The 26,989-nt window shown below is 46.3% G+C and overlaps 1 protein-coding gene across 2 annotated transcripts in view; it reads right to left on the reverse strand.

The window, feature by feature from the left end:
* CENPU (centromere protein U) overlaps positions 1 to 26,989 on the reverse strand; it is a 457,607-nt gene that overhangs the window by 210,830 nt on the left and 219,788 nt on the right. For both annotated transcript variants that reach the window (XM_078678017.1, XM_078678018.1), the window contains one exon: positions 15,190 to 15,283. In XM_078678017.1, the coding sequence (XP_078534143.1) occupies positions 15,190 to 15,283 (94 nt within the window). The remainder of the gene's footprint in view (positions 1 to 15,189; positions 15,284 to 26,989) is intronic.

The following is a 26,989-nucleotide window of genomic DNA, read 5'->3' on the forward strand; positions in this document are numbered from 1 at the left end:
AGTCTTGAGCGCGCTGCTTTTCTCTGGACTGTGTGCGCTCCTCTCTATTTTCTGACCGTCCTTCCCTTTTGGAGCTTTTCTTCGAGCCCTGAAAGGAACTAGAGGAACGTGTATCAGTATCCCGATACCTGTCAGGTTTCCTAATATTATCCCTATTCCTGAGGTTATACCTCTTTTCAGAGGGCTCCTGTGGAGGAGACCTACCTCAGGACTGAGATCTCTTGTCTTTAGAGGTTTTTATTTTTATTATCCCACTTCTTTTTAGAAGAAGTAGGTGCTTGTTTAAAATTAACCTTCTCAGGACTGCCCTGTAGTTGAGGTTTTAATGCTTTTACCCCCAAACTATCTCTGCCTAGTACTGCGTATGCAATTTCAATTATTTTGGGTAGTTCAGCCTCCTGATCTATTGGTGAGAACTCCCTTAGTTGTTCGCGGATTGCCACTGATGCAGCTAGTATTATGGCTGACACCTGGTTGTAGTTATTTAATAACTTCATCAATAAGTTTAGGGCAGGTTCTGCTCCATAGTCATTTTGTTTACGTCTTAATACATCTGTTACTACTGCTAATGAAGGAATACCATGTGTTCTGGTATATATGGCAGCAAAGACTGCACCCCAAGAGGTGCAATCCTCTAACTGTGGTGTAATCACCATGGGCAAACAGATTGTTAACATTCTGTGTCTTTCAAATGGTGTTGTATTTGGAAATACTGCTTCTAACTGGGTTATCTTCTGAGCTACCCAGGAAGGAATTTGTTCACGTTGTCTGGGCACTTTGCCCATTACCGCGTGTAATGTTTGTGGAGTCATTTTAGTACCTGAGCTCTGTGTAGGAGCTGCAGTAGTTGTAATTACTGTAGGATGGACCGCTAGTGTCCTTTAGACAAAACGTGTCATATTTCTGTAGAGTTTTATCAACTCTTTGAGTGGTATCCTGTGGCATTGTGTAAATGTCTGGATATGGTGCATAGGTTGCTAATATCGGCCATGTTGCTCCTGGTCTTCCTAAACAACCAAGTCTTGCTCTTGTTTTTATGTGGGGTAGGGTGCCATTAAACCAGAAATATGTTCCAGGAAAGTAAGCAGAATCTCAATCTCCTCAAACGGAGTGTAAGCCGCTGGAACTTCTTCATCTGTGTAATAATGAAAAAAGTTTTGTTACAGCATCTGCTTCTGGGAATGTAACCCATAAGTAGAATACCTCTGTTTTGAAATCTTTGTGTGCCACTATCATGAATATTACTACACCTCCTCTGGGTGGTAACCCATGTTTGAGTAGTTTAAATGTTAAAGTGGGTCTTACTTTGGGTGCAATATGTATTGCATTTGCATCTTCCTCACCAGACCGATTAAGTCCCTAGGCTAAATCGTCTAATGGGTGTAAATTTCTCTCCTCGCCCGCCATCGTGTTTAAGACATGGAATTACCGTACAAGGAAATTTTGAAAATGTTTTATGCACAATTTTGGGAATATTTCCTTTCAAGCTTCAATAACCAACAGCCAATACATAGGATGTCTCGCCTACTCAGCTGTGGCGAAGTTTTTTCTAACCTACTCCAGACTTCTCTGGGTTTTGTAAGTAGGGTCTCAGAGAATAAGTATGACTGAGCTGAACCCCCATACCTGAATGATGAGAGTGTGGGACTCTGTCCTGGTCTCGAGTTGGACACCCCGCAAGGGATGGTTAGACCACTGTCAGCTGGAGCAATGTCATGCCGGAGCCGCAGCGTCTCTGGCCAGTGTGTGGCCTGGAAGTCTCGGGTCCCTCCTGCTTACTGATAGCAAGAGGTGCTATATTTATATAGTCTATCTGCGGGTGTTACCCATTGTTCAGTATGAGGATGACGTTTGGGGATTAAACCTTGAGCGTCGATGGGAGAGGTGAAGTGTACCTCCTGGAGAGTGTACTCATTAATTATTCATATGTGCTAAGGATGACGTCTTAGCCGTATCGTTCGGGCAGAACCCACCCTCGTCATGAAGTAGGTGAAAGACCATAAAAGGCTGCAGACCTTATAAGGCGTTATGTCCATACAAGGCAGTTTTTACTTATTTGGAGTTATGTCCTTATAAGGCTCGTTCATATGAAATGATGGGAGCTGATGTCGGGAAAGTGTACGATGTTCCCTGGACCTCTATTAGGGTACCAATATCGAATATAACAAGATAGAGTTTCCACCAAAAAAGGATTACCAAAGGTAAGTAACTTGTTCATATGATTGATACTTCTAACCACAGATTGCGCAGCTTGTGAATAGATACCAAAGCCATACCTCCAGAGGAGGTAGGTTCATTGAATTGATCAGGTCAAAAGGCCCATCCCGACAGACTTGACTTTACAGGCAATAGGGCTTTAGGTGAACATATGCACTGATGTCACAGTTACAGCCTGAGAGATATCCAGAAAAGGCACTCCATGAGCCAGTGCAGTAGTAGCAGCCTGGCTTGAGTGGAAGGAGCCATTAATGCACCTAGAGGTCGATCCCCTAATAGGTGGCACTTTTCTGCACTGCCTTGCCATTTGTTACTTCAGAGAAGCCCACAAAGAGCTGAACATTGACCCGATGGTCTCTGGTATGACCTATATAAAAACAAAGGAGTCCCTCCTTTTCTTTTGAGGGTAAGGCAGATCAAAGAAAATCAGAAGGGTGATAGTTTGTCTGACTTGAAAAGGTGCCACTACTTCTGGCAGGAATGCAGCTCGAGCCCTTAAAACCAGTTTTCCTGGAAAAAAGGTTGTGTGAGGCGGGTGGAAGAAAAGTGCCGGAAACTTACTAATGCTACATGCTGACATTATTGCAACCAAAAAATAATGTTTTCAGTTTTAAACAGTGTAGAGGACAACTGTGCATTTGCTCAAAAGGAGTGCACATCAAAAAAGTGAGAACCAGATTCAAGTCTCATGGTGGCATCACAAAGGGTTTCGGGAACTACATATGGTGTAAACCTTCATGAAATATCATCACAGCTGGTGATTTGAACAAAGAAGAATGCTCCAGCAAATTCAAAGCATGGCCTAGGCAGAGAATGAGACAAATTTGGCAGACCACTATAGGTTGTGGAGCCTCTTCCAGCACCAACACCAGTGTGGAACACCTTCGCACCTTCTCTGGAGCTCAAGAATAAGCTTCTTGTGTTTCTACTTTCACTTACCCAAAAACTTCAACAGCGACGAAGATATGGAGCTAGACCTTACTCTCGACTTTAACCAGTAATGGCATTGTGGTCTTGCAGTGTTTTGAGATCTAGAACTTCGCTTTGCAATCCCGTAATGTTTTCAGTTTCATCTGGGTGCAGCTGTCACAGGCCCTGGAGTTGTGTTTCCACCCCAAGCACCAGATGCAAACCTGGCACAGACATCTGTTTGCAACAGTCTCTACATGGTTTAAATCCTGTCATTTTATTAGGGCCACAAGTCAAATTTTGAGAAAAATGGTAGAAAAATCTTCTAATAGACTAAATGAGTTGAGCTCATGATCAGCGTTTGAAGATGCGTAAAGAAAGGTACTGATATCAGCATGCAAGTGTGGTGCTTATATGCGTTTCCATTTGTCACTTCCGGAGCAGAACGGCATTGATGGGGAGCCACATGGCACCACCTACCATTGTACAAGAGTCTTGCTTTTGAGTTTTAGTTTTCAGGATCCAGTTTTATGGCTGGTGAACATCAACAAGGTAAAGGATCTCCGCTTAGAAGTATTCCGCAGAAATGTACTGTCTTGAAAAAACACGTCATCTAGGCAGAAGCCTTTGCAAAAAGATGTTAACTCAATTCAGTTTCTTGAAACCAAATGAGATCTGTGAGGGGATGCTCAGATCCAAAGATGATGTTCAGCACAAAATGCGATTCCCAGAGAGGTAGAAAAATGCTTACAGCCTGGATAGGGTGCCTGTGAGAAATTCAAAGGAAGAACCCAAGTAGTTCTTACAGAAATATGGTGTATGAAGTAGACAGCTCTTCCAACCATTCGGATGAAAAACCGGACTAAAGTGGAAGGACTCAAGGGTATGTGGAGCAAGACTATAGCAGCCCATTCATTTTGTAGCACGTCCTCTGATCCAGTCAATCATGGACACAATCTATCGTAGAGGACAGCTAATAATACAAGCAAATACACAAAAAGTAAGTTTTCCGAAGCTTTTCTATGGACCAATCCCAGATTTGAAAAAACGCAAGTAGTAGAACAGGAAACTTACTAATGCATCATGGAAGACGTGCTGCTGGCAGGAAAGTGGATTGCAGGAATATCTCCTTACCAGGGTAGGTGTGCCAGTGAGTTATGGCAAGACATGAGTGAAAAACAACAGTAAGAAGGATAAATGACGGGGGGGGGGGGGCGTGGCTAAGAGCCGATCATGGCGGACGTGTAGTTTTTGAGCTCCGTCCGTAGCCCGCGATACCTGCTATTTATCCTTCTTCCTGATCTCGCCACCCACCGGAGATCCACCCCAGGTGGCTCCGCTGACACTGGTGAGGCAGCGACGACCGGCAGCTGCCTTCCGACGCTGCCCGGAGCTGAGTGCCGCCGCGTTGGCTGGCTGGGCCTGCGCCGACAAGCGGAGCCATGACCTCGATTTACAGCGCGCCTGGCCCTGCAGCGGACGGCCGGCGCGACGCTCAATGACTGCTGGAGGAGCTTGATGGTGCGGGCTGCGGCTGCACGCCTGGCTCCCTGTCTTTCCTGCCACGATCTGAATCACCTGCAGGGACCACCTTCGACCCACCGGGTCCGACCCGCATTGCCGGCGAACTCGGACCGGCACACCGGCGCGCCCCACCGCGGCGAGGCCTGCGCACCCCGGGGGACCGACACTCTGCACGACGGCTCCCTGGTGCTGGGAAATTGCCGAGGTGCCCTGAGACCCGGTGGGTCGTCCTGAGGGCGGACGGCGACTACTTGACGGGGCACGGCTCTGCAACTTCATTGGGGGACGCCATTTTGCTTCGCCTCCCGGGCTACCAGACCATCACACCACATACGAGAGGGGTTGCCAGACGCGGCGCCCGGAGGTACGAACTTTGTGCAGCGGTAGGAGAGGCACACAGAGGCCCTTACAGAGTCCGTGGGCACGCATGGGCGATAGCGGACCCCGGCGACATCCTGGGTCGGGACACGGGGGCGAGGCCACCGCGCCCTGAAACACCACTAAGGGGGCTGCTGCGCACTATTACCGAGGGCCCTTCCTACTGCCCACCGGCGTGCCGCACCAGCCTGCACAGACTCACGCTGCCCCAACTAACGCTACTGTGGTGCGCTCGACACCTGGCATAGCGCAACGGCACCCACCCAGAGCGCTGCCATTGTCGTAGAGCCAGCAAACTCCTTCGCGCTTCGCAAGCGCCTGCGCCATTGGCACTTCATCTACACGCAGCCCGCCTGCAGCGAGGACAGCCCCCACCCCCCCCGACATAGTGGGCCTGCTGGGTCGACCAGAGGGCGGACGGCGACAACACGACAGGACCCGGCTTTGCGTCTCCATCGAGGGACGCCATCTTGCTTTGACTCCCGGGACGCCAGCTCACCGCGCCGTCGACGAGAGGGGATATCAGGAGCGGCGCCCAGAGGTACGACCTGTATGCAGTGGCAGATGATGCCCACCGAGGCACTCATTGATTCCGTATGCGCACACAGGAGTTAGCGGACCCCGGAGTCTCCCTGGGTTGAGACACTGGGGGTGTAGTCGCCGCGCCCAGAGACACCACTGCGGAGACTGCTGCGCGTTATTGCAGGGGCCCCTCACACTGCCTCCGGCGTGAGGAAGTATCGGCCTGCACCGACTTACGCTGCTCCACCTTGCACCGCTGTGGCGCAGTGGAGAAGTGTGGCTCAGTGGTTAGAGGAGGCAGACCTGGAAGCAGAGGTCAGCCCGGGACCAGGGTTCAATTCCCGGCTCGGCGGGGTCTTGAGTCCTAAAATGTCCATGGACTTGACAATTCTCGCTCCGGTGCCTACTCAATTCACGGGTTCACACTCTGCGACTCTGGGCAATAGCTTGCTTAATCTCCACAACGGCCCCTCGCGGCGGGATGCCTGGCTTTCACCTTGTGGATACCCTGCCGGGGTTATCTCACAGGGGAATACCAGGACGGGTTCCCTAAGCAAGCGCTTAGAAACCGCTTGGTGATTTGCGCTATATAAATTCCTGTACATTTACATTTCACATTTACACCCGGAATAGTGCGCCAACGCCCACCCGGAGCGCTACACTTGTCAGACACGGCAAGCTCCTTCACTCCTCACAAGTACCTGCGACGTTGGTGCCCCATCTTATCGCGGCCCCCCTGCTGAGAGACCAGCCTGCTCCCACGACAATCTACACCGCCACGTCGCGAGTGCTGTATCGGGGGTGAGTGCCGACCACAGCGGCGCCCTGCACACCAGATCCATGGGGAGACATAGGGGCAAAGCACCGGACCAGGGAACATCGACGGACATGCAGTCCACCGGTTCGGAAGACCCGCTGGCCTCCTCAAACGTAGACGTTATCTCGCCGACCGGGAAAGGATCGCAGGACGCCAAATTGGACCTTATCCTGAACGAAATTAGGGCCACGAGGGAAGCGCTGGAATCGCGCATAGACAACATGGCGACGGGCCTCTCCCTGCTCCGAGCAGATCACAACAAACTCGCTGAGAGGGTGTCGGAACAGAAGATAGCCGTTAATGACCTGATACCGCAGCAGACGGAACACTCAACTAAGCTCGAGGGCATGGAAAAACAACTCAAACAACTCTGGGAAAAGGTGGATGATGCGGAAGGGAGGGCCCGGCGCAACAACGTCCGCATCTTGGGCATTCCGGAGCGCAGCGAGGGGAGGAACCCTACCCAATTTGTGGAAGACTGGCTCAAACAGATGGTGGGCCCAGAAGATCTGACTGCCCTCTACAGTGTGGAATGGGCGCACAGGATGCCTTCCAAACCACCACAGCCAGGGGCGCCTCCGCGTCCATTGATTGCTCGTCTCCTCAATTACAAGGACCGGGACACAGTCCTGCGTGCAGCCCGGGAGAAAGCACCAATCCGTTATGAGGACAAGACTGTGTCGGTGTACCCAGACTTTACACCGACGGTGCAGAGAGCCCGGTCCACCTTCCTGGGGGTAAAACGCAAACTCCTTGATCGGGAGTTGAAGTATGCTCTCCTGTTTCCCGCCCGCCTCAAGATTCTACATGGCAACAAGTCACACTTTTTTGACACACCGGAGGAAGCGGAGGTATGGATGGAAGTGACGCTCACGCCGACAACCTCACAGGACCCATTTGCCGAGGGTGGGACCAGCGGTCGTCAACACCGGCCAGACCGGCGACGCCCTGCTACTGACACTGGCCAATCCCCCTCAACTCGGAACCCCCCAACTGGACAAGAAACGGCGACCGGCTTGGAGGGGCAACCGACGGTGGTGGAACTAACGGAAGAAGCCCTGGCTGCTCATGACGCGGGCACAGCGAGGGACGTCGCCAGCGTATCGGGCACACGCACTGAGGTCTCAGGGTCGGCGGACAGCCTGCAGCTCTTCCCCAAGATCACGGCGCAAATGGCTGCGGAATTCTGACACCAACGCTTTGAAAACTAACTGGGTGGTAACGTATGACCTGTATGCCTGTTGTGGTTGGCCACAAACGGAAGGGTGGCCTGAAGGGTTAAAACCTGCTTGGGGCTTGCTATGCCATCGAGGCCTAGCGCTGATCGGAATCGAATTGACTACACCCCCCATCATATGAACATGGTTATGTTTGATTGTCACCCATGTTGGGTACCGAGGTTTGGACCCCCGGTCTGTTTATCTGGGGACCTCATTGTTCAGGGGTTAACTGTTTATATGGCACTCTCCCTCTTTAATAGGGTACATTTGGTATGCTCACCTACGAGCGCAACATTGACACAGTCTACGATCAGTCATGGGACCACTTAATGTGTACACCTTGTGCACCTGGAATGTGAGGGGCATGGGCTCGGTCTATAAAAGACATAGAATACTGGCACAGCTCAACCGTAGAGGGGTCATGATAGCTTGCCTCCAAGAGACACATTTGAACACTGCTGAGACTTCGAAGCTATCCAAGAAATTGAAGGGCCAACTCTTTGCCACATCCTACTCTGCATTTTCAAGGGGGGCGGCTATCTGGCTTTGCAATTCTGTGCCCTTTCAACCCATGGAGCAGAGAATTGATAGAGAAGGGAGATATGTATTTGTGAAGGGTATGCTGGATGGGGCCGCAGTTGTACTCGGAGGTGTTTATGCGCCTAATTCAGGACAATCAGACTTTTTAACCAGTCTTAATGGTGTGTTAATAGATTGGGCGGGATGTCATTGGATTATTGGGCGGGATTTTAATGCTGTGCTGGATGTTACATTGGACAGATCGCACCCACCACTACACGCCACAGACAGCAGGAAACAAGCAGCTGCGCTGACACAATGGGCAGACGGGTGGGACCTGACTGATGCTTGGCGTAATAAACACCTATCTGACAAGGAGTACACTTTCTTTTCACCACCACACCAACTGCACACCAGAATAGACCGAGTGTTCTGCTCCCGCCCTCTATTGGAGACAGTCCTCTCAGCACAGCATATGGGGAAGACGCTTTCGGACCACAATCCTGTAGAGATGACGATACAATGGGGTAGGGTGCTGACACCAATCCCGACGTGGCGATTGCCTGTGGAACTCCTAGAGGACGCAGTCTTCAAATCGTCAGTGGCGTCCGCCATAGAGACCTACTTCACTGCAAATGCCGACACTGCTAGCACCAGACAAATAGAGTGGGACGCGTTTAAAACATACATAAGAGGGGAGGCGATGGCCACCCGGGTGGGTATGAAAAGGGAGGTGATTGCTGGCCTTAAAGACGTAGAGGGCAAACTGGCCATGCTGGAGCGGGAGGCAGCGGGCACAAACCTACCGTTTACACCACTCCAAGAAGCACACATTAGACACGCCGAACTGCTTGAGGACTTACGCTTACTGGATTACCGAGAACACACTGCCAGACAACACACGCAGGCTGATAGGTCGGGCGCTCTATTAGCTCGCATCGTACGGGTCTCCACGACACATCTCCCTATATTGGAAATTGTGGACCAGGGAGGTACGCTGACCTCGACTCAAATGGGCGTCAACACTGCGTTTAAGGACTACTACACTACACTGTACGGCCAGCATCGGCCCGTATCTCGGGTAGCCTTAGAGAACTTCATGGAGGGGTTAGATCTTCCTCAGCTGACAGTTAGACAGAGCGACGACCTGAAACGTCCTATCACCGCACCAGAGATTAAGCAGGCGATACGCGCCCTGCCGAGGAATAAAACCCCTGGGACGGACGGCTTGCCCGTAGAATTCTATAAGGCGTTTGCCGACATCCTAGCCCCATGGCTACTGATTATTTATCAAGAGGCGCTGCAAACTTCCACCCTGCCGCAGACGTCTCTACAGGCTCTGATAACTTCCCTCCTAAAGCCGGGTAGAGACGGGATGCAACTGGCTAACTACAGGCCCCTGTCCCTACTTAACACTGACTATAAAATTCTGAGCAAGATTTTGGCCACTAGGTTAGCGCAATACATCCCCCAGCTGATCCACCCCAACCAATGCGGGTTTGTGCCTGGTAGGAGTACAGCCATAAACCTTCGTAGACTGGCCCAATTGATGCCACGAGACCGAGATAACATGAGCACGGGGGGTTGTATCTGTCTGGACCTGAAACAGGCCTTCGACTCCCTCAGATGGGACTTCATGTTTGCAGCTTTTGCAAAATTCGGCCTACCCACGGAATATATTGCGTGGGTCCGGCTACTGTACACCCAGCCCACGGCACGGGTGCGCACGTCTAGATGTATCTCTGATTCCATGACCATTCACAAAGGCACCAGACAGGGGTGCCCGCTCTCCCCACTCTTATTTGTTCTGGCGCTCGAGCCGCTCCTCTGTCGGCTGCGGGGGGAAGCTTCTCACCGGGGCATTCAGAGAGGTGGGAAGACTCATGTGGTGTCCGCGTATGCGGATGATATAATCCTATACCTCCGTGATATGCGAGGTGACCTAGCCCCAATACCCACGCTTTTCGAGGCATACCGACAGCTGTCGGGCCTAACGATTAGCGGGCCCAAGTCATACGGATATTGTTTTACTGCCACCGGTCTATCTGATCCACTGTCTTTCCCGACATACACTTTTCAAATGGCAGACACCACTTTCCGCTATCTTGGAATTCAAATCTACAGAGGTGCAGAGGAGATGATAGACGGCAACCTGGGCAGAGCAATACGGGCGCTGAAGTAGCAGGTACAGTTTTGGACGTCGCTGCCTCTGTCGGTGATGGGTAGGGTAGCGATCTCTAAGATGGTGGTGCTCCCCAGACTCATTTATTTCTTCACTAAATTACCGTTCCTGATACCGGCGACAACTTTTAGGACACTGGACACGCTACTGACGGAGCTGATTTGGGGGTCGGGGCGGAGACGCCTAGGACATGCCAAATTGCAGCTGACTACTGAGACAGGAGGACTGGGGGTACTGGATTTCAGAGCCTATAATTTCGCCTGCCAACTGCAGTGGCTGGCATACTGGCTAGCAGGCCGGAACTTACATGAGATGGACATAACGGAAGAGGATCGCTCCAAAGGGAGGATCCATGGACTACTCTTGCCCCGGTCGGAATTCCCTAGGGACACCCCCCTCTCCTCCAGCTTGCAGTACGCTACTGGCGGAAGGCGGTCAAGTACACAACTCCAGAGTCTTCATACGCCCCCACAATCCCGTTGCTGGGTATTCCACTAGAGTCCGGAACGCTCTCGGCACAAAGACTAACATCGTGGCACGACGCAGGGGTCATGCATGTTGGGGACCTATTTGCAGAAGGGCACATGCTGTCATTCGAGGACTTCAGGACGGCACATCGTATACCAGGAGGTTCTTTCCTCTTACATGCTGGTTTACGTCATTTCGTGACAATGATGTGGACGCGCAATGGTGATGAGCCTCCCATTAACCCGCTGCTGTCAATGCAATACCTCATGGGGACGGGTAGCCACCTGACTAGATGGCTTACCACCGGCATTAGAGCGGGGAGGGCGACGTCTCTATTGCCCCTAAAGGCAAAATGGGAAGCTGACACTGGACGGCCACTCAACGATAAGGACTGGGAGCGTATCCTACAATATCCCAAGAAAGTGGCTAGGCACCCAAAGTTCAAATTTATTCAATTGATGATAATGCATAGGGCGTATCTCACCCCTCACCGTATACACGCTATGTTCCCTGACGCGTCAGACTCCTGCCCTCGGTGTGGTACGGATGATGCCTCACTGCTGCACATGCTCTGGAACTGTCCGAAGCTGGGCTATTTCTGGTCCACTGTGCAGGAGGAGCTCACTGCAGCGGGCGCGCCCATACTGCCACACACATCGGAACGTGCACTATTGGGGCTGGGACCAGCGGTGCGCAAAAGGAGTGTGTCGACACGCTTCACTGACTTAGCTATGCTGCTTGCGAAACGTGCTATAACCACACGATGGAAATCGCCCAAACCACCTGACCCTGACGTGGAGATCTGAGGTTGTACGCTGGAGCAGGGCGGAGGGGGAAGCGCTACAACGCGAGGAACGCAGAGGCCATAGGAAGACATTGATATCACTGGACTGGTTCACATTGCTTGGGGCTTTCGAGGCAGGGGGAGACGATGAATCTAATGTCCTATCCCCCGCAGTTTGAGTTGTGCCTGGTTTGCAATGCTTGGACAATTGTCACGGACGTCCATGGTGCACCACGACAGGGCTGCACAGGGGTAACCCACCATAATGTCGATTATGCCTCGAACTGATTGACATGACTACTGTCTCTATCAGGAACTGTTTTTTGGATGTAGCCAATACCAATGTACATACTCAACTGTTCATACGGAATACCAAGGGAAGAGATGCCGTGGGCAGGGGTAGGCGGTGAGTTGGGGGGTGGGGGGGTTGTTTCATTAACTACGGATACAACAAAGCAGAAAATGTATACTCCATATGCCTTCAATATGCTGTATAGAACTTGTTGCTGTCCTCTTACCTGTATGTTGGCGATGGCATGCTGCGCTTTCACTACTATGCAAATAAACACATTTTTTTAAAAAAAAGAAGGATAAATGACTGCAATTAATTTTGGGAAGGCATTCTAGCCATAGTTTTAGCCGTAGATGTGGTGAGTGTGCCTTAACTCAAACCTGTGATATAGACCTGTCAAGAACCGAAAAACACAGAGGGCTTGGAGGAATATTGGCAGAATACTGTACCATAAACACTCTTACGTGGCTAAAACCAAAACATTTATACTAAGCACAAACACTCTCCATTTACTAACTGTACGGAATAATGGTTAGGGATTCGCTTGCAAATGGTGTGTGGAGGAAATTGAGTTATTGGTTGGTGGGGGGGGAGGTGTAACCCCCTCTTAAGTAACAACCACAGTCCTTGCCAGGCTAAACCACAAAAGTCACAAAATTAACTTGTGCCTATCCCTCAGTTTGCTTGGCACAAAAGCAATCAGGCCTAACTTAGAGGTACTGTGTTAGGTATTTCAGCAGCACACATAATAAAGTGAAAATACAACACAAGGAAAATCCCACACCAATTGAGAAATATAGAGAATTTGTAATAAATTATTTGACACTATAACCCCATACATTCAATTATAGAACCAAAGGTATGATTTGTTTTTATGCTTTCAGTGAAAAATAGCGCCTAAAACATCAAAGTGCCAATCGGGGACACCAAGTTGCCAGGACAAAGTCAAAAGCTATAACTGACCGCAATGGAGTGTGGTTCAGACACACAAAGTGTATTGGGCCTGGTATCAACTGGCCTTAAGGCCAAAAGTAATGTTGAAGAAAAATATCTGAGAAGGTAAAGTTCAGCGGGACAAGGCAGTCAGAGGTGACTGAGGAGGAGGCATTGTCAATGAGGAGCAGCAGGACGAAGTCACAGTTAAGATTTGTTAGTTCGGTCTATGTCACTTTTTTGGAAGTTTGAAATCTCCAGCGGGATGAAGCTACAAGCTGTAGCGGACGAGGGCTCAACAAGGCAAGATACCCATTCTGTGAGGAGCCTCTGAACAAGATTTGCTGCTGTGGAGATGAGCTTAGCAGCAGCTACCACAAGTTCAGGCTAACCAGTGATGTACCTTGGCCGGATCGTCGAGGAGTAAGGACCCGGTCTCCTGTTAGTTCTCAGAGCAAGTTTTGGTTATGGTTGTTTGGGATCCTTTAGCACCACATCCAAGGGCCCAAGACTGGGTCTGCGCCACTTGGAGGGTAGGGCTCAATTCAGGCAGCGTTCAGGTACAGGGTTCAAGTTGTTGTGTAACTTTAGTGCCAATCAGGAGGCTATGCACCTAGCCCTTGGAGTCAATCTGATAGTCCCGGTGTCAAGCAGCAAGGCAGTCCTCAAGCAGCAGGGCAGACCTCGCAGCAGGGCAGACCTCACAGCAGGGCAAGCCTCTGCAGGTACAAAGCAGGCTTTAGGCAGCAGGGTAGCCCTCTGGTAGCAGCACGGCAGTCCTCTGAGGGACAAAGCAGGTTTCAAACTGCAGGGCAGACCTTGAAGAAAAAGGCAGGGCTTCTGAGAGTCCTCCGCAAGTCACGAGTAAACTGACGAGTGGGTCTGATGGATCCTATCTTTATACCTGGTGCCAGCTTTACAGTGAGAGAAGCTTCTAGAGCTCCCAGTCCCCCCGACAGTTGGTTCTGGAATTTCCTCCTCCTTGCCAGGCTCCAAGAAGTCCAGGGTAACAAAAGACTGGTGTGAAGTTCTTTGTGAGTGTACTCAGGCAGCTCAGTTGAAACTGAAGTGGGGGTGGAACAGTTCTGCCTTGCACATCATGCCAACACCTAGTCCTCCTTTGTCTCACTATCTGAAATTAATACACAAAGTTCAACTACCACTCTGTTCACAGTCATGTGAACCAGGACACAGGCTGAAGGCACCAAATGGTTAGGACACAAAATACCAACTTTCTAAAAGTGACGTTTTCTGATTAGTGACTTAAAATCCAACTTGACCATTAAAGAGGATTTTAAATTACAATTCTGTTGAGGCCGAACATGACATTTACCTGTTCCCAACCAAATGTTATCACTTAAATCTAATAAGGTGACCCAAAGTTATACTATGGGAGAGGTAAGGCTCATAGTAGAGAAAACGAAATTAGGAGTTTTTCACAATTAGGGCATGTCAAACTTAACAGTACATGCCCAACTTTTTTACATACACTGCACCCTGACCTATGGGCTGTTTAAAGCCTACATTGAGGCTGACCTATATTAAAATGCGAGGTTTAGGCCTGACAAAAGGTTTATTTTGCCAGGTTGAACTGGCAGTTTAAAACTGCACACATGCTGCAATGGCAAACCTGAGATGCTTTAAAAGGCTACTCAAGTGGGTGGCACAATAAATGCTACAGGGCCACTAATAGCATTTAATGTACATGCCCTGGGTGCATGTTGCACACATTTACTAGGGAATTCTAAGTAAATTAAATGTGCCATTCAGATGTATGCCAATTTTACCAAGTTTTAAGGAGTGAGCACAGGCACCTTAGAACTGATTAGAAGTGGTAAAGTGCAGAGAGTCCTAAGCCAGCAAAAACAAATTTCAGCACACGGAAGGGGAGTAAGCTAAATGTTTGGGGGAAGACCAACCTCTAAAGTTGACAGGATTAACAGCGTGATTTCAAAGCGATGGAGCGAACAAGGAGGGCCACTCTGAATGGCTCAGGTAACACTGGAACACGTTTCACTCAGAGAAATTCCACAATGCCGTGAATCAAGCCATCGACGTTGCCAATTCTTTCAAGAGAATTGTCTTAATCTTCAGGGGATCTACTGACCTCAACATGACGAAAAGTGCATCCACACAATGAAGCACACTCACTGAGACAAGGGAACCCCATATAGCAGTTGTTGCACAATGTGCGTCATTATCTAGGTTTGTGAAAAGATATTCTTCATGCACAACCAATACAGGAATTGGACCCAAAATCTTTGAAGACTCTTCAAAATTAAACTCACATGTAGATGTAGATACTGCCATTGCCGAATACCGGCAAAACAGGATATGTCAACTCACTGTCTCACTGTCAAAAAATGTAAACAGACCGAATATAGTTGAATCACTGAAGAATACAATAGATACGTAATAGTTTACCTGTGTTCAAATTAGGAGAGGTTGTATCATTGGTTTGATGCACAGTCTTCCTCTTTTTTCGGTTAGGTAGGTGTTCGCTCTGCTCCGAAGGTTCCTATAATTCATTATTTTTTCATTACTTAAAAGTTTATTGTGCAACACATTTTCCCAAAAAATATGCAACAATAATTCTACGTTGTAAACTTTTAGTCAATGAGTAGGATTGTTTCAAGTTCTAGAGACAAAGAGTTAAGATGCACACTAAGCCTGGTTTATGATCACCTAGTGCTACTTCTACTCGTCATAAACAGGTGAGACGAGTCAAAGTGGACCATACAATTGTACTACTGATGTAATATTGCCTGGCTTTTGAAGGAAATATAAAGCTTTTCAAAGATCATGACTTAGTAAATGTTTTCAGAAAAAATGAATTCATTCATTCAAAATACCCCCAACAGCATTTATTGACTTTACTTCCATACAGATGTAAAAACTACAAGACTTACTACATAAGCAGGAGGGTAGGGTGGAAGGTAAACAAGAAAACAACATTCATCTTCAGCTTATAATAAGCTTCAGCATCCATGTTTCCAGTTCCTTGTCATTTCTTTGCACATGGTTAGAATAGAATAGATGATTCAAAGCAAGTTAAGTTATTCTGGATACGCCCAGGTCCACCATCCACAAACTCACAATCGCCCAGACAATCCCTTTTGTAGGAGCAAGATGGGTCCTCCACTGGTTTGTCAACCTTCCTTTCCTTTCCAGCCAGGTACTCTCCATTGGGTTTGCTTGCAGCTCATTCTGGCCATGTAATTCAGTTAGTCATATGCTTTTTGAGGGCTTCCAACTAACCCCTGCTGCTATTTACAAAACTTGTATATACCGAGCTTTCAACACACGAGTCAAGCCATCAAAATGATCATGCTGTTAACAGGCATGGGTGGCACGGAGGAGACTGGGAGAGGGGCCGGGTAGGTGGTGAAATGCAGCTGACTGGCCATTTGTGGATATGTGTATTCTGTCAGAGGCTAGAGCCTTTGAAAGGCAGGAAGTACACCCTGTCACTTATTGCACCAATAATGCTGATAAAGACAAACCTGCTTTTTCACACAAGCCTGTCAAAGTCTCACCCCTCATCCACTGCCTGACTTTTGTCCTCTTGTTATTTTTTCCTTTTCCACTTCTCATCACTTCCCATGCCACATTTCCCCTTCTTTGTCGCTCAAATGATTTTCACCAAGCTGTCTCATGTAGTCCTCTCTCCCCTGCCTCATCCTAACCACTGTTCCTCTTCCAGTCATGACTTTCGTCCTAAACCCTGCATTGTTTCTTCCTCTCCAGTTTCTCTTACCTCCCACTTTGACACACACCATGTGCTATATTAATAGTGTAGGTTCTGCCCCATCCACGAGAGGAACAGGCAAAACCAATGTCTCAAGTCATTACTAAGAGAGGAAAGGGGCATTGGAAAATTTGCTCTACATGGATCTGAAACTACTAGGATAATTTTGATGCAGAGAAATCTACTATGACTAACTTGCTCATCAGAAGTTTAAAGAAGGTCTGAATGCCTCACTTTTGCATGGGAGACAGTGAATGAATGAATGAAAAAGCTTTATTCGATTTTAAAATACATAAAATCATAAAAGCAACAGATTCAATTTGATACATACACTAATTCATATAATACATTAAATAGAATTAAAAATACAATTAAATGTAAAGAATATTTAAGCTTTTCCGTTTTTTTAGAACACTTTTTAAAAGACACTGGGAGACAGTGAGTTTTAATGTCTCGCAATTACCAAGAATTATCTTAAAATCCACCATTCTTTTGATGGATTGTGGCTATCAGATCTGAATGGGATTCCTTTAATATGCGGGTTACCCAGTATATATCTGGCAAAAGGTCTCCTGCTAAGGGCAGAAAAAGTAGAGAGAGGGCATCCTTATCTAGTGCCTTTGGCAATTCGGACAGTGTTTAAAAGGCTTACATTTAAGCTTATTCTAGATGTGATCGAAGAGTATCTTCCCAGCACCATAGCAAGGAATCTCTGTCTTAAGCCTACTTCCTGAACAAACTTGAGGAGAAAGTGCCAGTCAACTTTGATGAACACTTTCTCAGCATCCAGTGGAACCAATAAAGCTGGATTGATGTACACTCGATATTCTCAACAAGATGGACCACTTGCCTCACTTTAGGATGGGTTTGACGAACTATGTTAAATCCAGACTGATTGGGCTGACCAATATCTGGAAGGAGCTTCTCCAGACGATTTGTGAGAATCTTCGCAAATTTCTTTTACAAATGCTCTGGGCCTGTAGGATTTCCACTGCTTATATTTTCTGTGTTTGGGAATGAGAGTAATAACTGCTTCTCTCATACTAAGTGTCACCTTTCTGTAGTATGCTAACAAGTTAAAAAGTCAACCTAACACGGGGTAAGAGTTTTCAGAACATTTTTATAGAATCCTCTTGTGAATCAATGAAGACTGGCGGTATTACCAAGTTTACATAATTTTATGGTGGCCTTGACTTTGTCAGTGGTCATAGGGGGTTGGAGCTCCTCAATCTATTGCAAAGAGAATTTAATATGGGGTGGGGAGGATCAGAGCTCACGTTATCCAATTGGTCATTGCCGGCAGGGAAATATGCTCCATATACGAACGTATAGTAGTCTTGGACAGCGTTAAACTTATTTACAATTTCAGCTTTCAGTTAAAACCGATTACAACTAATAAAACACCAAAGGGATTAACTGTATTTTAGTAGAACCAAAACATTGGAATTTGCTTCACTTTTACCACTTCGGCACACTCTGGAATCAAACAGTATAAATGCAGCGGTACCCTAAACTTTTTTCTATGATGGGTGCTCTTTCTAGGACTCATTCGGTCAAGGCTAAACAACTTAATATCGCGATACAAAAGGGGATGATGGACGGAGCGTTTGAACAAATCAAACACTCACCCCCAGTCAACTGATCTGGGTTTAATCCATCACCATTCTTTAGTTCACTCAGCCACCCCAGTTCAGACATGGCTATATGCAAATCAGTCTGACCCTGTGCCTCATGGGAACAGTCCAGCCCGAACTGCCAAGCCATGTCTTCCCTGGACCGGAAACAAGCATCCTGGGACCGGTTTCGGATTCATAATCCTCATCAGCCAGGCTATCTTGAATCCAGTGGCCAAGTGAACAAGGGACTCACGTCTGAGCATACCCTGCCACACCTAGGGAGAACGAAGCGATACAAAAGGGGATGATGGACGGAGCGTTTGAACAAATCAAACACTCACCCCCAGTCAACTGATCTGGGTTTAATCCATCACCATTCTTTAGTTCACTCAGCCACCCCAGTTCAGACACGGCTATATGCAAATCAGTCTCACCCTGTCCCTAATGGGAACAGTTCAGCCCGAACTGCCAAGCCATGTCTTCCCTGGACCGGAAACAAGCATCCTGGGACCGGTTTCGGATTCATAATCCTCATCAGCCAGGCTGTATCGCTTTGTTCGCCCTAAGTGTGGCAGGGTATGCTCAGACGTGAGTCCCTTGTTCACTTGGCCACTGGATTCAAGATAGCCTGGCTGATGAGGATTATGAATCCGAAACCGGTCCCAGGATGCTTGTTTCCGGTGCAGGGAAGACATGGCTTGGCAGTTCGGGCTGGACTGTTCCCATAAGGCACAGGGTCAGACTGATTTGCATATAGCCATGTCTGAACTGGGGTGACTGAGTGAACTAAAGAATGGTGATGGATTAAACCCAGATCAGTTGACTGGGGGTGAGTGTTTGATTTATACAAACGCTCCGTCCATCATCCCCTTTTGTATCGCTTTGTTCGCCCTAAGTGTGGCAGGGTATGCTCAGACGTGAGTCCCTTGTTCACTTGGCCACTGGATTCAAGATAGGCTGGCTGATGAGGATTATGAATCCGAAACCGGTCCCAGGATGCTTGTTTCCGGTCCAGGGAAGACATGGCTTGGCAGTTCGGGCTGGACTGTTCCCATAAGGCACAGGGTCAGACTGATTTGCATATAGCCATGTCTGAACTGGGGTGGCTGAGTGAACTAAAGAATGGTGATGGATTAAACCCAGATCAGTTGACTGGGGGTGAGTGTTTGATTTATACAAACGCTCCGTCCATCATCACCTTTTGTATCGCTTTGTTCGCCCTAAGTGTGGCAGGGTATGCTCAGACGTGAGTCCCTTGTTCACTTGGCCACTGGATTCAAGATAGCCTGGCTGATGAGGATTATGAATCCGAAACCGGTCCCAGGATGCTTGTTTCCGGTCCAGGGAAGACATGGCTTGGCAGTTCGGGCTGAACTGTTCCCATAAGGCACAGGGTCAGACTGATTTGCATATAGCCATGTCTGAACTGGGGTGGCTGAGTGAACTAAAGAATGGTGATGGATTAAACCCAGATCAGTTGACTGGGGGTGAGTGTTTGATTTATACAAACGCTCCGTCCATCATCCCCTTTTGTATCGCTTTGTTCGCCCTAAGTGTGGCAGGGTATGCTCAGACGTGAGTCCCTTGTTCACTTGGCCACTGGATTCAAGATAGCCTGGCTGATGAGGATTATGAATCCGAAACCGGTCCCAGGATGCTTGTTTCCGGTCCAGGGAAGACATGGCTTGGCAGTTCGGGCTGGACTGTTCCCATAAGGCACAGGGTCAGACTGATTTGCATATAGCCATGTCTGAACTGGGGTGGCTGAGTGAACTAAAGAATGGTGATGGATTAAACCCAGATCAGTTGACTGGGGGTGAGTGTTTGATTTATACAAACGCTCCGTCCATCATCCCCTTTTGTATCGCTTTGTTCGCCCTAAGTGTGGCAGGGTATGCTCAGACGTGAGTCCCTTGTTCACTTGGCCACTGGATTCAAGATAGCCTGGCTGATGAGGATTATGAATCCGAAACCGGTCCCAGGATGCTTGTTTCCGGTCCAGGGAAGACATGGCTTGGCAGTTCGGGCTGGACTGTTCCCATAAGGCACAGGGTCAGACTGATTTGCATATAGCCATGTCTGAACTGGGGTGGCTGAGTGAACTAAAGAATGGTGATGGATTAAACCCAGATCAGTTGACTGGGGGTGAGTGTTTGATTTATACAAACGCTCTGTCCATCATCCCCTTTTGTATCGCTTTAAACAACTTAATATGCCTCTGTGGACATCTGCAAAGTCATCGGACCCCTTGATCTTACTCCCACTCACGTTTTGGGAACATGGCTCACATGAAATGATTTTGGTGAAGCAGTGATGCTTTTAGGTCACATGTTAACCCAGACAATTTATGAGTTACTGTATATGCTGTAGAACTACATTTCAGAAACATGATGAGGCTCTGTGTTTCTTATTATCTCCACCTTTCCTGGTATGTGCAGCGAATGTATGTATGTATGTATGTATAACACACTTGTAAAGCGCTTGCTGTCACCCAACGGGCATCCTGGCGCTGAGATCTAACAGGTCCTGAAGCACAATCAAGAGAAGGATCAGAAAGGAATTATCCTAACCTGGGGAATAAATGAGTTTTTAAAAGTTTTTTAAAAGAAAGGAGGTCTCCCACACATCTAAGCGATAGTGGCAAGTCGTTCCACAATTTGGATGCCGTGAACCCAAAAGAGCGGCCACCCATTCGCTTTCTCTGGAATTTGGGAACAACCGCCAAGTAGGCGCAGTTTCAGCAAAGAACGGTGCATGTACCGGTTCTAAGTTTGCACACCGACAGAGATACAGATTCGTGAACACCAAGTTCTACTTTATTTCCTACTGCCATGTCAATATGAAGCTCTAAACTTAAAATGCTAAAAGAACACTTGACAGTTGACAACATCCCCTATACAAAACACAGTGACGGCATTTAATGGAGATCTACTGAGCTGTGCTTTTTCTTTCTTCCCAAATGAAAAATGTACTGCAACAGTGCGCACTTCGTAGAATACAAAGGCAAAGTTACTTGTGCAAATGTCACAAATGCCAGGTATGAACACTGTGCCCACTCTGCTTTAAAAAAACAGACCCACTTAATTACTTTGTAAAAAAACCTATTCTTAGGGTCCTTATGTTAACTTTCAAATAAACACAAAATCCCACAGATACAGCCCATCACACAGGCAGGGAATTGAGAGAAATAATGAAAGGTTGTTTAAAAGAGCAAATTCAATAAAAGGGTACAAAAAAGGGAGTTGGGATCAGGAAGGGATTTAATAATAATTGACAATATGAATTCAGGTCGGCAGGAAGGAAACAGAAGTAATTTTCATTATTAGCACTGGTAAAACATCATCCCTTTGATTAGTTATGGAGTAAAATAAAATAAGCTCAAAAAACGACAAATTTCTAAATTTTTTATAACATTGGAAAGCACTTAAAAACACCAGAATTCCCAACAAATAGAAACAAAAACAGGCAAGCATATTTATGAAGAAGACAATTACGTTATAATGGCATTAAAAGTCACTTCAGATTCAGCAACTTTATAAAGCAACTAAGCCTTCAGCTGTGTTCTACTATATGGTCAAAGGGCTCTTTGTTGACTTTCAATATCATTATAAAATTCAAAACATGGTACTTTATCTCACGTATGAAAAAGTTGAAATATAAAGAAAAATATGTTAATTTTAAGAATGGGAGATTTACATGATGCCCTACTTCAGTTGAAGCATAGGTATGAATTGATACACCAATGGCAGCTTGCCTTTCCGTGGATAAACAGCATGTACATTAAGTATAAATACATTTAAACCCTAGAAGAGTAGACATACATGAGATAAATTAGCAATAGATAGCAATCATGAAACATACCAGAGATTCATCTGACTGGTTTAGCATTGTTCTAAAAGATGATCATGATTGGCTGGACTGGTTTCCTCCAGCAGGTTTGGAAGACAATCCTGCTGGTGTCAGTGAGGAACGTTTCAATCCTAGAGTTGCCTTTTTCATTGATTATTGTACATTTGCTCTGGAGATTTGTATCGCCTTATCCTGTAAACTGGTACTCACACTTAGTATATTTTTACTTTTTTGAGTTTTTTGGGTTGATTTTATTGCAGACGTTTTCACATTTGTTGATGTCTTCCTTGCTTTCTAAAAGTGAGCACAATTTCTTTTAGACATAATTAACCAAAAGCAATACTAAAGAGTGCAAGACATTATTTACGAGTATTTTTGTAACATTATCTTTATATTGGGACAAGAGGCACACCCTGCCCTCTATATATAATTTTGTGGAGGCAACGTGAAGTCATGACTGAGCAAGGAAAAGAGTTGCTGGCAAACAAGGGAGTATCAATAAAAGTGATACGCCCTTCAATTTCAACAAAAGAAGCAGCACGAGTGTGCGAGGCTCACCTCAACCTCGATGGAATGTAGATTCTTTTTTGCTAACATGGGGCCAAATGCCGAATTCTAAAGCATTATTATTGAAATAATGTATTTAAAATGTCCCACATTTTCAGTACATTTTGGGGGACACTCCTAAAACAATCCCAAAAAGTCAAAAACTGCTTGTTAAGGCTGACCTTAGGAGTACAGCGTTCCACGGGGAGGTTTCCATTATTTTGAGAACACATGGCCAAATTTTACAGCATAATTTTCTAAAACACTGCCTAAAAAACACCAGCTGTACTCACAATTTTGAAGGGGCGCTCAAAAAGTATTTCTAAATTTCACAATGCCAGAAGCGTTGAGTACGGAAGGGAAGGTCATCCCTGTGGCCAGGTGTCCACATAAATATGAATTATATGCTATAAGAGTAAGAGCCCTCTAGACCCAAGGAAAAAGAAACAATTAAATTATATATGATAGATAGATAGATATCCCAGTGACAGTCACCACTGGGTAGTTATATATATATATTTTTTTAATGGGTTTATTGAGTCGCACATCAATTACACAGCGTTGTGCCTACAACCGCAGAGGCCGGCAGCGTGATTAATACCACTCCAAGTTAATGTACACAGCCCTTGTGCCAACATCCCTGAGGCCCGGCGGCAATATAACCACACAGATCAGTGACTCGTGCGACAGTAACGTAGTAAATTAAGTATTCTTAATGTGTTATATCACAAATAATACAAATCTATATATTGTAACCTGAACAACCTTCCCTCCCCTCCCCATTGCTTAGCCTATTGTATCAATATTTTGATGCATGACTGTTGATTTTTTTTTTCCTTTGGATTTTGATTCTTCTTCTTCCAGCATGTCCGTCCTAGTGTAACTTATATAGAGTCCATTAGAGAAGACAGCACCTCTATCCCATCCAGTACGCTCTGCACCAGGTCTAACCTCCTCGTTTCTCCCCAGGCATAGTTTAATCACTGACCTGTAAATCAGCGCCACCCATGCCCAGCCATCGTACCAAAGGTTCCCATATGTCTACAGGCCTAGCTCTTTCTGGTCTCGACACTATGTCACCACCTGCAACCAACCTGCAATTGTGGGGGGGCTGTGTTTTTTCCAATGTATGGCTACCTGTCGTTTTGCCATCAATAGTAACATAGCTGTTAGTTTGCGCGAACATTTCGGCACCTCTAGTACAAATCCCATTAGTGCCAACAATGGAGTGAGAGTTATCTGGGCCTCTGTGATATCCCCTATGTGTCTGCCCACTTCAATCCAAAACTGTGCCACCGTTCTGCAATGCCAGGCCAGAAGGAGAAATGTTGCGTCATGCGCTCCACATCGCCAGCATCTCGCATCAGGTTGGAGTCCCATACGGTGGAGTTGGAGAGGGATGCGAAATACCATATGTAAGTATTTGAAATGTATTAGCCTCAGCCCATAGTTTGGCGATAGGTGTTCTAGTTGCGCCCAGCAAAATTGCCATTGTTTGTCAGATATTGCTGAGCCCATATCGCATTCCCATTGTGTTTTAGATGCACTGGTCACAATGGGTGTTGTGTTTTGCGTTATGTTGTAAATGCGGGTGATTAGTTTACGTGGTGATGGGTTTGCTAATATGTATTTGAGACATCCTCCTCAAACGATCTCTCCCGAATGGATAGGTACAGCGTAATCGCAGGAGCCCTCCCGCAACAGCACACAGAGACTTTGACATTATGACCACTACTTCACTCTCCTCAGGACTACTTCCTCCAACCCCCCTACTGGAGCCAATCCAGTCATAAGTCAATGTGAATTTGGCGGCGACAACATGTGAACGAACTTGAGACAATGTACAGACTATTATGATTATTTATCTCACGAATGTCACTGTGATCTTTATGACGAGACTATGCAATGGGTCTGAGGCACTGTACGTAGTACTGTATCAATGTATTATACGAATGTTAAGGCTGTAAAGCGCTCCGATACCTCCGGGTCTGGCTAGCGCTATATAAAACTCCTAAATAAATAGATAGACAGGGCGAAGGTTGGACTGCATGGGTAGCACCTGGGTAATTGAAGGAGTGAATGAGCAGTGTCGAGGTGCTTAGAGGACTACATGGGTAGTGTACAGGTGAGTGTAGCAGTGCATGCTTAGTGCCTGGGTCATTGCATGAGTACATTGGTACTGACTGGATGATTAGAGTACTGCAAGGAGAGTGGATGGTGAATTTACAAGTGCTTGGGTATTGGCGCAGTGATTGGAAAAGTATATTGTACTGGCTGGGTGATTGGAACAGTGCATGGGGAGCGACAGGGCGATGGCTGGAGTGCATGGGTAGTACCTGGGTAATGGAAGGTCTGAATGTGAAGTGTCTAGGCGGTTAGAGGACTGTATGGGTACTGAAGACGTGATTGTAGCAGTGCATGTGTTAGTGCCTGGGTCATTGCATGAGTACATGGGTACTGACTGAATGATTAGAGTACTGCAAGTAGAGTGCATGGTGAATTTACAAGTGCTTAGGTATTGGTGATTGATTAGGTACATGGTACTGGCTGGGTGATTGGAGGAGTGCATGGGTAGTGACAGGGGTATTGCTGGCCTGCATGGGTACTACCTCGGTAATTGAAGGTGTGAATGAGCAGTGTCTAGGCGGTTAGAGGACTGCATGGGTACTGCAGAAGTGATTGTAGCAGTGCATGGTTCCTGCCTGCCTGAGTCATTACAGGAGTACATGGGTCCTGACTGGATGATTAGAGTACTGCAAGAAGAGTGGATGCTGAATTTAAAAGTGCTTGGGTATTGGCGCAGTGATTGGAAAAGTATATTGTACTGGCTGGGTGATTGGAAAAGTGCATGGGGAGCGACAGGGCGATGGCTGGACTGCATGGGTAGTACCTGGGTAATTGAAGGTCTGAATGTGCAGTGTCTAGGCGATTAGAGGACTGCATGGGTACTGCAGAAGTCATTGTAGCAGTGCATGGTTACTGCCTGGGTCATTACATGAGTACATGGGTACTGACTGGATGATTAGAGTACTGCAAGGAGAGGGCATGGTGAATTTATAATTGTTTGGGTATTGGCGCAGCGATTGGATAAGTACATGGGTGATCGGAGAGTGCATGGGGAGTGACAGGGGTATTGCTGGTCTGCATGGGTACTACCTGGGTAATTGAAGGTGTGAATGAGCAGTGTCTAGGCGGTTAGAGGATTGTATGGATACTGCACTGGTGATACTAGCAGTGCATGGGTAGTGCTTGGGTGAATTAATCTTACCTTTTTTTTACGTGGACATGAAACCGATTGAAACATTTTCTCAGTTGTTTTATTATAATTTAAATTTAAAATATTTTCAAACTTAGGAATTTGTTTCTGTAAAAGAAAAGAAAAAATATTGTTATTACAGATAATATTACACTTTTAGAAACACAACATAATTTTACAATTACAGAACATATTCAGTTTGCCTTTTTTGCTGTTTCCAGATTCTATTGAATTTCACCATACACAGTGATTTCAATCTTGATCGTAATCAAAATACACTTCTTAATTCATATCGATATTTTCCCACTAGGACGAATGTTATTTCTGAAATCTTTTGTATTGAAAATTTCCCAAATAAACTCATTAATTCATGTTCACACCATCCCAATAGGCCGAAAGATGGGTTCAGAACTTTCGCATAAAAAATATTAGATATGAATTTGGTAATTCATAAGGCAACCGACTTTTGAATTCCAAATGGGCATCAATACAATGGGTCCATCCTTTATTGCACGTTAAATACACAGTATAGTGTCCAGATGTTGTAGAAGGTCCATCGTGGAAAATAATTGCCACTGCTTTGAAACTTCTTCCTGATAATGAAAGTAGGCTTGTCACAAAATTTTTAATTTTAGTTTCCAATTTTCTTCCATCTGCTCTACAACGTTGTATCATTAAAATTATATATTGTCCAAATCTTTCTACATATAATGTTGAAAACATTTCAAATTTGCAGTGACTACATTCCATATTGTGATTAGCTGATTTGACTAATTTGTTAAAAGACACTGTTTTGCAATCTGGTATTGTCAAATATATGAATCTTTCAGTGTAAATTTCAGTGGTAGAAGAAAATGAACAGCTATCACATTTGTGGTCCCATCTGTAACGTACTCCAACGATTTTCAATTTGTATTCCTTCATCTTCCAATACTGCAAGCACAAACATAAGAAATTCCTGAGCATCGTGCTGTACATTCAGTGTAAATTGTGAAGAACCAGAACATATATCCAGAAGATGGTGAATGTCGGAAGCACTTTGGATTTTAGTTTTATCGCTTGTCAAGTTTTCATAAATTGAATGTAATAAAGAACAAAATATTTTCTTGATTCTCCAAAAATTTTTGTTGAAGATTTTCTAGAAAAAATATGACGGTTACAACTACATTAGCATAGCAGTTGATACCTGAACTATTTTCTAACTGATAT

The sequence above is a fragment of the Lissotriton helveticus genome, chromosome 2_2 (assembly GCF_964261635.1).
Source record: "Lissotriton helveticus chromosome 2_2, aLisHel1.1, whole genome shotgun sequence".
In the NCBI taxonomy this organism is placed as follows: domain Eukaryota; kingdom Metazoa; phylum Chordata; class Amphibia; order Caudata; family Salamandridae; genus Lissotriton; species Lissotriton helveticus.